General features: G+C 43.8%; 1 protein-coding gene and 1 pseudogene across 2 annotated transcripts in view; one reads left to right on the top strand and one right to left on the bottom strand.

The window, feature by feature from the left end:
* Nucleotides 1-15,092, top strand: part of KCNH1 (potassium voltage-gated channel subfamily H member 1) — a 421,068-nt gene that overhangs the window by 311,092 nt on the left and 94,884 nt on the right. For both annotated transcript variants that reach the window (XM_003800511.2, XM_003800512.2), the window contains exon 9: nucleotides 6,339-6,591. In XM_003800511.2, coding sequence (XP_003800559.1) covers nucleotides 6,339-6,591 — 253 coding nt within the window. The remainder of the gene's footprint in view (nucleotides 1-6,338; nucleotides 6,592-15,092) is intronic.
* Nucleotides 904-3,052, bottom strand: LOC105888070 (annotated as a pseudogene).

Genomic DNA, 15,092 nt, shown 5'->3' with positions numbered 1-15,092 from the left:
GCTGTGTTTTTATAAAGTCACTGGTCCATCTCTGGCAGGGCAAGAATTTGTCCATCACCCTGGCTACAGGTGGAAGCCCAGGCTCCTCTGTAGCAAGGTTTTCAGAGTGGAAAGGGGCTTCCCTTGTAGTGCTGGCAGTGACTCCCCAAACCAGATACAAGACTTCAAGAAGAAGTGTATGGACCGAGTAACCGCGCGCCAGACCTACGCAAGGCCCAACCAGTGTTATCTCAGTTAATCCTCATGACAGCCCATGAATAGGCATCCCCATTTTATAGATGAGGCATCCTGTGGCTAGTTTGTCCATCATAAAATTCACAAATCAATCAAAGTTGATGAAAATCCTAATTTTCTGTCTTTCCAACTCCACCACACTGAATTCTGCCTCTGGTCTAGCCTTAGCTTCCTGTAATTAGTTCTCTTTTAATATCATGTCCCGTGCTTTGTCCTGGTCCTATGAGGGAAGGGGTCAGCAGCAGGAAGCTGTTCTGTAAGGATGGGCTGGGATCCTAGCAAAATATTTCCTCTCAATCATCAAATATGACCTTAGAAGTCGCTGTCTAGGTCATCCCTCACTAAAAAGAGTTTCCCAAAGAATGATGGATTGCCGTCTGCAAGTGCAACAAAGCCCACCTTCTGCTGATTCTCTGTGGAGTGAGATACCACAAAGGGGCAATGCTCAAAGGAAGATAGAGAAATCAGGACTCAGGAGGGCGAACTGGAGAAGTGTCAAAACTGCCACAGCAGGTTGGAAGACAGTCCTTTGATCAAAGGACATGTTTCCCAGCAACCAGGGAGCCCAGAAGGACATTTTGGCTCTGGTCCAGCAGGTGTCTTGTCATCTGCTTGCTCAGGTATGACCTGGAGGCCTTGACTATGCCCTATGCCTGGCCCAAGGGGTACTCATTCTGATAGCAGGGACAGCAGCTCCAACTCATTCAGTCTCTCCTTGGCTGCTGCCTCCCAGCCCTTATTGGCCTGTAGGTTACAGGGATAGGGATCCAGCAGCCCCTCCACCTGGACCTCTGGCATCAGACCTGACAGAGACCTCTGTCAGTCACCCTACTGCCACCACCAGCTGCACCGCCAGCAGCTGCACTTGCCAGAAAAGGGCAGCATCACAGATCCCAAGAAGCTGTTCTCGCTGCTTGCCGGGCAGCTCAGCCGGGGTGAGATTACTCCCACTGGGAGTCAGGAAGAGCAGTAGACACAGACTATGGACAAAGCAGTGATGGAAGAAGACCTCAGGCTGTCCATAGAGGTTCTGGAAAAAGCCGTATTTCTAGAGAATCTGGTACCACTCACTTCTGACTATGGGCACCCCCGTCCTAGCACCAGTTGTATAGGGTGCTCTAGGGGAGGGATCATCACAGCACCCCCCCCCATGCCCAAACAGTCCTGGACCATGCTCACTTCCCCAAAGGGCACCCTGTTTGGGCCATGCCAAACATACATCCCCAGGAAGAGCACTTGTTTGGGGCCCTGGTAGTCATGAGTCACATAGCTGCAATGTGGCTCCCATGCATAATCCATAGGATTGTAGATGAGGCCCACTAGCTCTGAAAACTGTAGTTGGCTCAGTTCAGCCAAATTGAGCTGAAACTCTTCCTCCAAGAAGCCCTCAGCTAAGCTTCAAGGGCAGGGCTGGGGCTCCATCAAGGCACTTATAGCTGATGGAGGAACACCAGTGGGAAAGCCTGGGGCACAGCCACACATTCTCACCAGTCCAGCTCCCCATCTTGCTTCTGGTTCTGAAATCCCCACTTATATTCAGATCTATGGAATGGGAACTTTGAGGAGATGGGGGCAGATTTTTAACAAGTACCCATGTGATTCTATTGATCAGACAAGTCCAGGAAACTCCAAACAAGGGCTTATGGCTTAATCAGTAATTGAGGCGGTCAGAGCATCAGATACCTCTATAAGCTTCTGTTTTCTCACTTATAAAATGGAGATGGTGATAAATTCCTATTGTTATTTGAGTTGCATTCTAGATGAATTGCAGTGAAGTGAATAAAATTGATGATACTGAAAATGATAGAGAAAAGATACAATGGACCTTTCATTGTTTATTTATGCCTTATCTTCTTCGTATGTTTTCTGTAAGCAAAGATTTAATCCTAGATCTATTTTTCTCTGCTTCTCAGTCTTTTCAATCCTCCTCCTTTCCTTTAACCTGTAATTACTCAGGACATACTGATTGTTTTCACTGTTAGAATGATAATGCTATTGCAGAAATACCTAATGACACTTTCAATGCCAAATTGACTGGCTTTGGGATCAGCTATCCATCTTCCTAGTCTTCCTCCATCAGAATAGTCAGTTGAGAGTTGACAATTTAAAAGGAAAAATTGAACTGAATTTAACTGATCTTGAACTTAAAAGGAATTTTACTTTGGTTTTGTTGACTGACTGCTGTGATAACAACATCCCTACAGCCCCGCTCCCGTTTCTAGAACATGCATTAAGAACCAATATTTGTTGTGCTTTTCCTATGTGCCTGGCCCTGTACTAGTGCCTCACTTAGGCACCACAACAGTTCTGGTAGGGAGCTGTTGTTAGCCTACTGAAGGGATAGGCTAAGAGTAACTCATTTCACTTACTGCCTCAGAGCAAAGAATGACAAAACCAGGATTTGAATATAGTTTGGTCTGACTTCAAAGCTTGTCCTTCTCCTACTATTACTTAAAAAAAAATATTTTTTTTAATGTGTACTAGAGGGAGGAAGGATGAGTCCAAATGGAGTTGTTCTCATTTCTTAAGTGAAGAGGGCAGCAGCTGGAACTGAATGAACTTAGTCCCAGGCTTTGCCAATCACCTGCCCCATCTGCTCCTGTTGTTTCTGTTCTACTCGCTCAACAATGCCTGTAGGTTCTGTGGGTTCCTGGCAGCTGATGGAGCAGAAAGGAACTTTGATCTCTTTGCCCTGGGGCTCCTTTTCCCAGGCTCCAGGATGCCTTTGTAAATCTGGTTGTCTGGAGAGAAGCCCTTCCCCACCCTTGCTGTAGGGCCGGGCTGGGTGGCTGCCCATGGGAGACAGCACCGTCAGCATTTGCCTTCTCTTCCCTTTCCCTGCGGTCCTGCTTTCCTGGAGGGATTGCCCCAGGTTCTGGTCCAGATGGAAGAGGAAAGAACCTTGAACTCAGCTGTGGCGACTCATTGCAGAGTCACGGCTTGCGGTGACTGTTTCTTCCTGACAGGAGCTTGTGGCAGGCAAATTCTGGAGATAGAACCAGGCCTGTGGTCCCATCCTCTCCCTGGCTTCCCCTACTCTCCATTCTAGGTCAGAAGGTCAGTGATGGGCAGGGGAGTCAGACTGGGGGTGGGGGTATCCTCCAGTTTTTACTAGTACTTAGCTGGCAACCTTGAGCACATCACTTATGAACCTCAGTTTCTATGTCTGTAACACATGGAAACTAGATGACCCTTAAGAATAGATGACCTGAGGCCCTTTCAGCTATGACCTTCTTGGGACTTCAAAGCCTCCCTCTGATAACCTGCTGCTGCTGTGATAACATCCAAAATGAGAGCTCACAGACGTTGAGCACTTGTGTGTGCCAGACATGTGTCAGGACTTCCTACAAAACAGCTCATGGAATCCTCAGAAGAATACTATGTGCAAGTTCAAAAATGAAGATTCTGGGAGAGGAGCTAAGTTGCTTCAAGTTCGTGCATCTAATGAGTGCTGAGGCTGGGACTTGAATCCAAATCTGCCTGATCCTAAAGCAGATCTTACTCATGACTGTCCTGCAGAGCCTGGGGGACCTCCATAGTGACATCTTCCTGTGGCTGTAGAGGCCCTCAAGGAATAGCAAACACGGTCTCTCCTCAGAACCAAGCAGTGGGGAAGGTGGCCCAGGAAAGCTGCAGGGTCTCAGCACGGAGACCCTCCTTCAGACAGAGAGGTTCTAGACACCCTACCCACCTCCATTCGGGGCCAGCGGACGAACTGTGGAAACAACCAATGGCTGTGACACTCTGCACTTTCTCCACCCCGGGTTCCCTCACCTCCTCACGCTGTACTCTCCATTGGCTCTGGGAACAGTGCTCGTTAGTAAAACACTGTCCCTGGGCCAAGGCCTTGTTCTCTAGCACCTCTGCTGACAAGTCCAGCCCAGGGGAAACCAAATATTTAAAGGTGAACTCACCTGGAGAATAAATCTTGGTTCTAAACCACCAGGCACAGTTGTGCCGTCCCCACTTCCTGGTGATCTGCCTGGGGAGAAGAGGACCCAAATTCCAGCTGCATTTCTGTAGCAGTCTTGCTTTTAATGAGCCTTATGGATGAAAATATTTAGCAAGAGCTCTGTCCAAACGTTGGCGTCTGAATCTTCCTCTGTGCCTTGGTCAGTTCTCTGTCCACACTTGTGGAGAGTTTGCTCACTTCCTGGGAATCATGTAACCCCAGAGTAAGAAAACAGAGGCACTCAGAGGGAAGGGACCTGTGTTCGTGGAATATCCTGATGGGGTCCAGCATTGTCCCAAGCAGTGTGCTAGTAAACGTAGTTTTGTTTAATCCTCACAAGTCAGTATTAGTGGTCTGTATTTTACAGGAGAAACTGAAGTGTCACCTGGAGGGGAAGGAGCTGAGATTTCAACTATTTGACCTTTTTCTACTGATGTGCTTCCATGCAGATCAGAGGCCCTGAAAGGGTCAGGGATGAGTGAAGCCAGCAAGGGCAAGGCTAGATTCAAACTGGGCTTTGAAGGAGGCTAAGGTACTTTCAAATCAGGAATAAGCTTCAGATACAGAGGCAAGTGGCTTGTTCTAAAGGGAGAGTAGCAGGAGTGAGAAAGTACCCAGTGCCTCAAGGAAACTATCTTCACTAAACCAGTTTGATTTTATGACCCCAGCTTTGTTCACAAGCTTGGATGGGAGAAAAAATTATTTTACAAATACTTTAGCTTTCCCTGGAAAAGTTCATTTAAGGGTACCTTATTGTATTACTTAATGCTTGCTATGTATGGGACCATGCAATGTCTTTTTTGAAAAAATGTGTATCAGGGAAATAATTCTAAGAACCTGGGAATTTTTTTTTTCTTCAGGAGATGAGACTTTTATGCCTCTTATGGTTCCCATTTTTGCTTGAATTCCAACATGCTGCCAAGATGCCGCAAGTCAAATTACCAGCCCATTTGTTTTGGGTAGCTGTCTAGTTTAAAAATTGGTTAGGATTTAATGTAGGCCATTCTGTCAAGCTACCTAGTTTGAGATCCCAGCTCTGCCATTTTCTGGCAGTACAACTTTGGGCAAGTTATTTCTTTCCTGGGCCTCAGTTTCCTCATCAGTAAAATGGCACAGTAATGGCACTTACATCATAGGGTCTATGTTAGGATTAAATTAGCTAATGCACATAACATTTTCAAATGTAAAATCACAACTCTTCCCAATCTTTCCTATGCTTGCTTATTTTATTCTGCTTAGCACTTACCAATAAATTTTATTTTGCTTATTATTTGTCTCCTCCTACTTGATGGTAAGTTACTTGAGGGCAGGGGCTTTTATCCTTTATCTTTTCACTTTTACATCCTCAGAGCCTAGAACGATGCCTGATGTACCAAAAGTATCAAATGAATAAATGATTCTAAAGTGCTTGGCAATGCCTGTTCAGTATATTACTTGATATCTTTTAAAGATAATATTTCATATCCATTCTATCATCAGATTATGTCAGTTCTACATTTGAAATATATTCTGAATTTGACCACTGTCTCCATTCCCAACATCCCAGCTCAAGTTCCCTCACCCCTCACTTGGACAGCTGCAGGAGTGACCTAACTGGATTTCTTGACCCCACTCTTGCCACCCTATGGTTAGGGATCTCTAACCTCACTCTGTAGCTATGATGAGCCTCTTATATCAGGTCATACTATGTTCCCCTTCTCAAAAATCCTCCAATGTTTCCCCATGACTCTCAGAATAAAATCAAAGACTTATCATGGCCTGGAAGTTTCTCTCTGAGCCGCACCACCTACCCCTTTGCCCTCATTTGTACTGGCTATTGCTCAGGCCCTTTCAGAACCTTTGTTTGCAATCCTACTTTAATGTTCTCCTTCCATGTGGCTCACTATGGTATAATTTTCAAGTGCAAACTTAAATGTCACCTTTTAGTCTGTAGGTCTACAGTAGTCTCACATATTTTCCTACCCCTGTCCTGGGCATTGAACACAGACTTTTTTGGACACGGTCTCTCTCCCAAGAATGTAAGCTCTGCCAGCTCGGGTGCTTCAGCTAGAACAGTGCAGTCTGACCTAGTAAGTGTTGCTTCTGTCCCTGCAGTGCTGAGGTATTGGTTGCAATGAAGACACTCACACTTTTTCTTCCTGTAACTGGCCAGGTGCTGCAGATCTGCCCCAAGGACATGAGAGCTGACATCTGTGTGCATCTGAACCGTAAGGTGTTCAAGGAGCACCCAGCCTTCCGGCTGGCCAGTGATGGCTGCCTACGGGCACTGGCCATGGAGTTCCAGACAGTGCACTGCGCCCCGGGGGACCTCATCTACCATGCAGGAGAGAGTGTTGACAGCCTCTGCTTTGTGGTCTCCGGCTCCCTGGAGGTGATCCAGGATGATGAGGTGGTGGCCATCCTAGGTAGGTGTTGCCTTTGCTGAACTGACTGACACCTTCTGGACCTGGATTTGGCTTATTTACAGACAGCTAAATGCCACTGCTACTTTCAACCAGAGATTTCCCCACAGGGCAGGGTCAGATGCTGTTGGAGGGCCATCCACTTATCTGTTTGACAGACAAATATAGGTGTTTGAATGCTTTATGCAAAATGCATTTTGTCCTAAAGGGACTTGACTAGTGGGGGAGAAGAAGAAATGGAGACATTTATAGTACAGTGGAATGGGTATCTAACCCAGTATTCAAGTGGGAAGTCTTCCTCTGCCTATACTGAAACCTAAAAATTGTGAATGGCTGGAACACACAGAACAAGAAGGCGCATGGTGAGAGATGAGGCTGAGGAGAGAGCTAAGCATGAGGCAGATCATGGCAGGCTCTAGAAGCCACGTCAAGAGATTTGGATTTTACTCAAGGGAACCAAAGCAGGAGAGGGACACAATCAGATTTGTATTTTAGAAAGATGGCAGTAGATGCCGGTTGGGGCATGGATTGAAGGGGGAAGCCTGAGGCAGGGAGACTTGTTACCTAGGGACAAGTTGATGGTGGCCTGAACTGGGGGTCATGTTGGTATTTGGAATGTTGAACATCCTTGGCTTTTGAGAAATACGTCTCATTGCTTGAGGTAACTACAAAGAACATCTTTACTGGGGGGCATGTATCTCCGAGGCAGGAAGCCATCGTCATAATAATAACCACCATTTAGGGTCGTCAGCTCTGTACTACCTGACATACAGATTCTCATTTAATCCCTGTAGTAATCCTATGAAATGGTTTTATTATCCCCATTTTGTAGATGAGACCAAGAGAGTTTAAAATTAAACAGAGAATGTGAGTGGAATATTAGAGCTGGAAGGAGGAACCTCTAATATTCCAGAGAGAGAGAGAGAGATTTAAGAAATTTCTTCATGGCTAGATGAAGTCCATGAAGCCAGCACCATGAAGTTCTTCTGACTTCAAAGCCTCTTTGATTAATTTGCAAACCATTTTAGTCCTAATGATAATTAGTGGATTGGCCCATGAAGTCGTCAGACTCTGCTAGACACTGTAGATACATTTTATCTTTTGCATATAATTTTTTAGGAAACTGAGGCAGAAATTAAGTTATACTAAAGTTATACTTGAGATTAAAACTACATAGAGACATCACTAGTATTATTATTTTTTTTTTTAGAAAGCCTAAACTTTGTTCTTGCTTCCCTGGAGTACATGATATGCAGCTTCCTTGTTGCTCCCCTGGCCCCAAGCCAACTGGCCGCCTTGATTGCATTTTGCTCAAGTTAAACCAAGGATGATTTATATTCCTTCAGCATATGCTGGCAGATGGTCAGAGGGAGACTGGGATGCAGACTGAGTGGGGATTGAGGCTGAATCTATGTGCTAAGATAAGTGTTCTGGAGTTCATGGTATCTATTGAACTCTGCAAACCAGAGTTACTCTGTCCCTTGAACCCTTATAATAGAGAAGTGAGATTTGACCATGTATTAGGAATAGAACATATGGAGGTAAAAGCCATTGCTTTAATATGTCTGAAGGGAAAGGGCCTTTATCTCTACCTTTAGTACTCATCAGTGTCCTTGATAAAGAGGACTTCACATGGCGTTAGGCATTGGGATGTTTGCCTAGCTAAGAAGAGTAAGTCTCCACCAGAGAGCAGTCCCTTGAATTTGAATTAACCCCTTGTCATAGGGTGATTTTCACCTATCTCCTCACTGATAACATACCATATACTTTTCCAAAGAATGTGACCCTGTGACCAGCACCATCATCCTTACCTACTTATGCTCAGGACATCCTTAATGACACACCCAACAGCTACCTACTAGGAGTTGGTTTGGATACCTAGACTCAGACATGGAGGTATGACAGAGCCAAAGAGGGAGAAGAGAAGCCCCTTCTCATTTTCCCTCAGCCTAGGCTTCTTGTGGGGAAGCAACCAAGGCCTGATTTATTGTTGATTTCCTTGGTCAATCAACTGCTTCTCTAAATCCAGTCCTCTGCCTCGGGCCCTCCTGGGCATACTGCCTGCTCCAGTTAGCAGTGTGGATGGGAGTTCTGAAATAGCTCAGCAGCTTTGGCTTCAAAATGGTTGTTGCCCTTAAGCTTCCCAGACTAGAAAAAGCGTCTCCAATGTGTCCCCAGGAGCCAGGTTGGATCCAAAAAGTAGGTCCAAGTTCAATGTCCTAAATAAACTGTAACATTTCAAAAGGCTTTTATTCTGTAAAAGGACAAGATGAGTCCTTTGAGCCAACCGAACTTCTTGGCCAAGAAACTTAAGATTCCAAGCTGTATGTTCTTCATAAATTTAAAGTTTAGAGTTGTTGTTGTTGTTTTTCTCTAATTAGAATATTTCTTTACTCAATGGACTGAAATCAGTTTGTGTTTGCAAAAGTGTCAAATGGACATTATAACTGCATCTTTATTGTCTGTCGATGCCCTTCAGTTCAATCACAATTTATTGAACACCTGCTGTCTTTCAGGCAGTGTCATAGAGGTGGGTTTGTAGCATCTCTGACAGTAGTGCAGCCTCCAAGGAGTTGGTGTGAGTAGAGGGAGCTGATGTTAGAAAGATAACCGTCACTCTGCGTGATGACCATTGCCGTAGAGAGAATGCAGGTGTGGTAGAGGGCCACTGGAGAGCAGTGAGCAGCTAGTGGGTATCCATTGCTCCAGAGAGGATGGAAAATATCCAGGGAATCCTTAGTTTTCACAAGCAATAAAGGCTTTCGGAGAAAGGCCAGCGCTCATCCATCTCATTCCTTTGCTCTGTAATCTCGTTATCAGCTCACTCATTTACATTCTGCTCATTTGCTTGCTTCTTCCAGCTCTAATATTCTACTCACAGTCTCTGTTTAATTTTAGCACAGACTTCAAGAATGAGAGAAAAAGGGTCAGTACTCATAACTGAGTATATTTAGTATGTGTTAAAAATAAAGTCCTTTCTGATGAAAGTCTTCTATACAGAAGTGTTTTCAAACTTTTGTGACTGCAACCCACCATATGAAATGCATATTATATTGCAGACTACTACACAAGTGTACCCACAATTATACCTAAAACTAGTTTTTCTTGCTATATAAAATGCAGTCTGATGTTTTTTATTAGATTCTATTCTCTTTCATTAAAAAAAAAAATTGACTGTCACAAACCACTAAATTGCTTTCTTGACCTTACTGCAGCCTACGGTTTAAAACATAGTCCCATAAACCTAGACAATATTCCCTGAGGACAGAGTGCAGACCAGAAATCTCTTTTCCCTTCCGTCGTTCTCTCTGCCTTAATTTGTGACATGACATCCTCTTTATTCTCCTTTCGGAATTCTCTGAGAAATCACTTAACCACTTATCAAATTTAAATTCTTAGCTCCTTGAAATAAATTCAAGCTTTTAGCATGTATATTTTATTCACTAGGTTTTTAAAAGTAATTTTCTTATTTTTATAGGTATCAGAATAAAAAGGTATAGGCAACATTTTACCCCTGCCCAAATGGTACTATTAGCATCTGCACGTGAGTCGTGAGTCATTATCTTGGTATTCTTTTTTTTTTTTTTTTTTTTTGCAGTTTTTGGCGGGGGCTGGGTTTGAACCCACCACCTCCAGCATATGGGGCCAGTGCCCTACTCCTTTGAGCCACAGGCGCTGCCTCTATCTTGGTATTCTTCCACTGTGTGACTTACCAGCTAGCATCAGGGCTTGCTGGTGTGTTGAGTATCTCCCTGTGTCTGTGTCTGACAAGCGCAGTATGTATATGATCTTGTTTCACTGTGTGATTTAGTGTCCCTGTAGTAACTTCTGTGAGTTTTGCATTTTAATACTTAATTTATATTTTAATGATGGACTGTTTTGTATCTTGTGTTTTTGGTGTTTTTTTTTTTCTGTCTTTTTTTTTTTTCTTCTCTCTTTCATTCTGTTGGGCAGACAGAAATCTTTTGTCCAGGCTTCATTAAATAGTAAAAAGAGCCCTGGATCTGGAGCATTAACTATAGCTCTGGTTCTACACTCCCCCTTGCAAGAATTGCCACTAACTGCTTAAGAGCTTCTGAGGGCCTCCTACATTTCTATTAAGCCCAGTACTCTGCATCAATTATGTGTTTACTCACCTTTCTCTCTTGTGAGCCCAAGGCCCTTTAATTTCATGTGCCATGGCCCAGTGCTTGGAAGGCAGCAGGGACTGTTGACTGAATGCAATTGAAAGGAAAGCAGAGGCCAGGCTACAAAAGGCCCCACAGACCAGAGTGAGACATTATCTTGCTGGGATGAGTGGTCCAGAGAGAGTTTTATTTTTTTATTTGGTAAGCTGATTGAGGCCGGGTTCAAACCCACCACACTCCCAATGCACGGGGCTGGCGCTCAGCTGCAGAGAGAATTATAGAAAGGGGAGTAACAATAAGATTTGGATCCCACAAAGACAGAGGCATGGAAACTAACAGGGCAGCCTAGGAGGAATAGTGATGCCTTGAGTAATGTAGTGTGAGAAGAGCCAGAGACCAGAGACAGCAGGTCGAGGGAGAAAGGGAGAGCTTATTGGATATGGGAGGTGAGGAGAGGGAATAGTTTCCAGAGGTGACCGGGGAGTCAACAGGGCCAGAGCAGGAGGAGAGAAGAAGATAGGTCTATTTTGTTGAGTTTGCATGTCCTTTTAGAATAGATCCAGGGCTGACTCTCAACTAGAGCAAACTCTTTTCAACTGTGGATGGGCCAGAGCCTATCCAAGGAGGGAAAGTAGCCCTGGGGAAGGTGCATGAGCAGCCCCTGGCTCATGTGGCATAGATCCTACTTGCAGTCCTGTCACTGTTGAATTAGGATTTACTAATATCTTCTCCCTAAAGTATAGGTAAAGGCATAAATGCTTGGTCACAGATGAAATCTTTTTTTTTTTTTTTAATGGAGGACTCTGCCATATATCCCTACTCAAACTCTCATCTTTGGTTCGTTAGCTTCTTGTGTCCATTGATCTTGTTTGGGTATTAATGCAGCATTTATTTATTTAGCAATGTAACAGCATAACATGATATTTCTCTTTAAGAGTTCAAAGAAAATCTTTGCCTTGGAGGAATGTTTTGTCACATGTGGCAAGACAAATGTGTGGTTAGTGACGATAAATAATACCAGTACTCTTTTCTGTAGACGTTCTAGTGTAAGGAGGGAAACGTTCATGGAGGAGGTAGAAGTTGAACTGGGCTTGGACGGACTAGAAAGAATTTGTAGGTGGAAGTGGGAAGTGCTGCACGAGCCTCTAGAGCAGGAGTCCTCAAACTTTTTAAACAGGGGGCCAGTTCACTGTCCTTCATACCAGTGGGAGGGCCAGACTCTGGGCTCCGGGATGAGTCAGCTGCTAAGCAGGACAGGCAGCAGCAGCAAAAATACCCAGTGGGCTGGATAAATGTCCTAGGCGGGCTGCATGTGGCCCGCAGACCGTAGTTTGAGGACGCCTGCTCTAGAGGCACCAGACATGGAAGTGTGTGTGCTGTGGTCAGGGGCCAGTTGAGTAGAGCAGACTTTTCTGTGCGGCCAGGGGTTCTCAATTATACTGAGCTGGGAAGTTTGTTCACAGTGCCAGGTCCCAGCTTCTCTGGATAGATTCTAACGCTGCAGCTCTAGGATGGAACCTTGGAGCTAACAAGCCCCAGAGGTGATTCCATGCATGAGGTTAGAGGATTACACGTTTTTGAGAAATTGCTTTAGCTAGGCAGTCTCTGCTGAAGCTTTTTGTGGAATGGAATGAGATGATGAATGTGAAGAAGGCAGTAAGGCTGGGAAGCACTGCTTAGGGAACCCTTTGCTACATTAACTTAAACTGTATAAATTGACAATTTTCAACTTTTTTTGACCTACCAAATGTTAGGATGAGTGATAACAAGGGCCTAGCATAGGATGGTGACTTTGTGAAGATGGAGTGAGGGTTTGGACAAATGAGATAGGGAATTCTAAGTGGAAAAGATAGTGTGAGCTGAGGTCTGGGGAAGGAAAGTGGGGGGTGGGGTTGTTTAGTAACACAAGCCCTTGAGCTGGTGCTGAGAGCCCTATGGGAAAGCAGTGAATATGAGGCTTGGAAGGCCTGCCAGGGCCAGCCTATGGATGGTTTAAATGCCAGTATGGGGAACCAGGCAGTGGGAAACCTCTGAGTAAAGTATGACATTCCTAGAGCTGTGCTTTGTAAAGATTAATGGATTGAACAGAGAGACAGGCCATTAGGCAACTATGGCTTATAGTACACAAGAGGATTGTTAAAGTACAAACAGCAAAAATGGAGAAGAGAGCAAGGTTGCCAAAAAAATACATGATGTCCACTTAAATTTGAATTTCATATAAATAGCAAACAAATTTAGCATAAGTTTTATGCGAATATTTTATAAGACATGCTTATTAGCGAAATTGTTAATTTGTCTGCAATTCAGTTTTAACTGGGCATCCTGTATTTTTATTTGCTAAACGTGCCAGCCTGTCCCATGGACAGGTGTAGGTAACATCATGAAAGAGAGTCTGTAAGATTATAAATAACTGGACATGGGGAGCAGAGGGAGGTGACAGAGGCGACTGATTTCTGATGAGTGGGGAAATGAGAGCATCTTTGGCAGAAGGCTAAGAAGAGGCGGAGAGAGAGAAAGTGATAAGCTTCTGTTTGACGTGTTGTATTTAATGCCCAGTAGGGTATCTAAGCGGAGGGAAGGGTCCAGCAGTTATTCAGAGTTTCTGGGTCTGGAATGAGGAAAAGAATCCAGAGCTCAACACAGAAATTTTTGGTTTCAAAGGAAGGAATATGAAATAGCGAAGGAAAAAAGAAAAGAAAGAGACAGAGACAACATATGAGTATTTTTGTAAGTCACCAAGCGTTTCAGAGCATTTAAAAAGAAATGGGAAATCCAGGCATAGTGCTACATGCCTGTAATCCCAGTTGCTCAGAAGACTAAGGATAGAGGATCACCTGAGCCCAGGAGTTCAAGGCTGCAGTCTACTATTAGTTGATCTGTGAATAGTCACTGCACATCAGCCTAACACAGCAAGCTCAGAAATGCAAATAAAGCCATTCAGAATGCCCATAGGAATTCTAAATATTAAAAATGTTTATTAGCAAACTAAGTAAAATACAATTTTAAATTGAATATGATATCACTTATGTGGAGGAAAAACTATGTAGATAAAAGCCCATAAGCATTTCTATCAACATATTATAGTGGATATCTTGTTTGTGAGGCTATAGGAGATTTTAATTTTCTTTTTTATATTTGTGTGTTTTTAAGTCTTTTTTTTTTTTTTTTTTTGGGTAACAGAGTCTTACTCTGTAGCCTTGGGTAAAGTGCCATGGTGTCATAGCTCACAGCAACCTCAAAATGATCCTTTTGCTTCAGCCTCCCAGGTAGCTGAGACTACAGGTGGCTGTCACAATGCCCACCTCGTTTTTCTATTTTTAGTAGAGACAGGGTCTCACTCTTGCTCAGGCTGGTCTCAAACTCCTGAGCTCAGGCAGTCTACTGCCTTGGTCTCCCAAAGTGCTAGGATTATAGGTATGAGCCACCAGGCTAGGCCTTAAGTCTTCTTTATAAGAGTATGTGCTGGGTGGTGCCTGTGGCTCAAAGGAGTAGGGCACCAGCCCCATATACCAGAGGTGGTGGGTTCAAAACCCAGCCCCAGCCAAAAACTGCAAAAAAAAAATAAAAAGAACATGTGCTACTTCTAAAATGAAGGAAAAAATGTTTTAATTTTCAAGTATGTATTGAGATGTATTATTGATTATTATTAGGGTATAATTTCAGAAAAAGATATTTTATTTTTCAAATAGTTGTCTTGACAGCATTTCTTATTTACTGATCCAGTTAGGGGGAAAATGACATTTAATTTTGTATTGACGACTCAGCCCCTCCAACAGTTCTTGAAGAGGGGGATGGCCAGGCAATGAAAATAAGATGGCTTATCTAACGGAGGTTTCTAAAACAACTTTGCATAAACCGTCATTATCTTGGAGAAGCTAAATTCTTCAGAGATGCTTCCCAAGATTCTTGTGAGCTAGGTAGAGGGGTCCCCACCCCTGCTGCCATTATTGTCCTGCATTGCTCCACATTGTCCTGGGGACCTAGTGAAGTTGCTGGGTGAACATTACTGCTGCTTGCCGTATAATAATGTTGTTTGTTCATGCTCAGTGAGGGGGAGGAGGTTATGTTTAAGTGCCTCTCTAAACACTCCAACCAAGCATTAATATTCATACAGCTATTCTATCATCCAAAGCAATTACATTAAAGCTACACTTTTCTCAAGGAGTTATATAGTACTAGAACTTTAGAAATGCAAAAACACTTGTATCGGGTAATGCATGCATTATCTGATTAAGAGAGAGTGAGGATGGAGACCGAGTTCTCTTTCCTAATTCTGTGTTTGCCTTAAGCAATCAAAAAAAAAAAATTGATATGCAGTTCTGAAGACACTGGCAGTTAGGAGAGTTGCGCAATCTTTCTCTTTTTTTTTTTTTTTTT

This window comes from Otolemur garnettii, unplaced genomic scaffold (assembly GCF_000181295.1).
Source record: "Otolemur garnettii isolate 467f Iridium unplaced genomic scaffold, OtoGar3 scaffold00178, whole genome shotgun sequence".
Lineage (NCBI taxonomy): Eukaryota > Metazoa > Chordata > Mammalia > Primates > Galagidae > Otolemur > Otolemur garnettii.
Note: the sequence above shows the minus strand (reverse complement) of the source record. Positions and strands in the feature narration are given on the sequence as shown.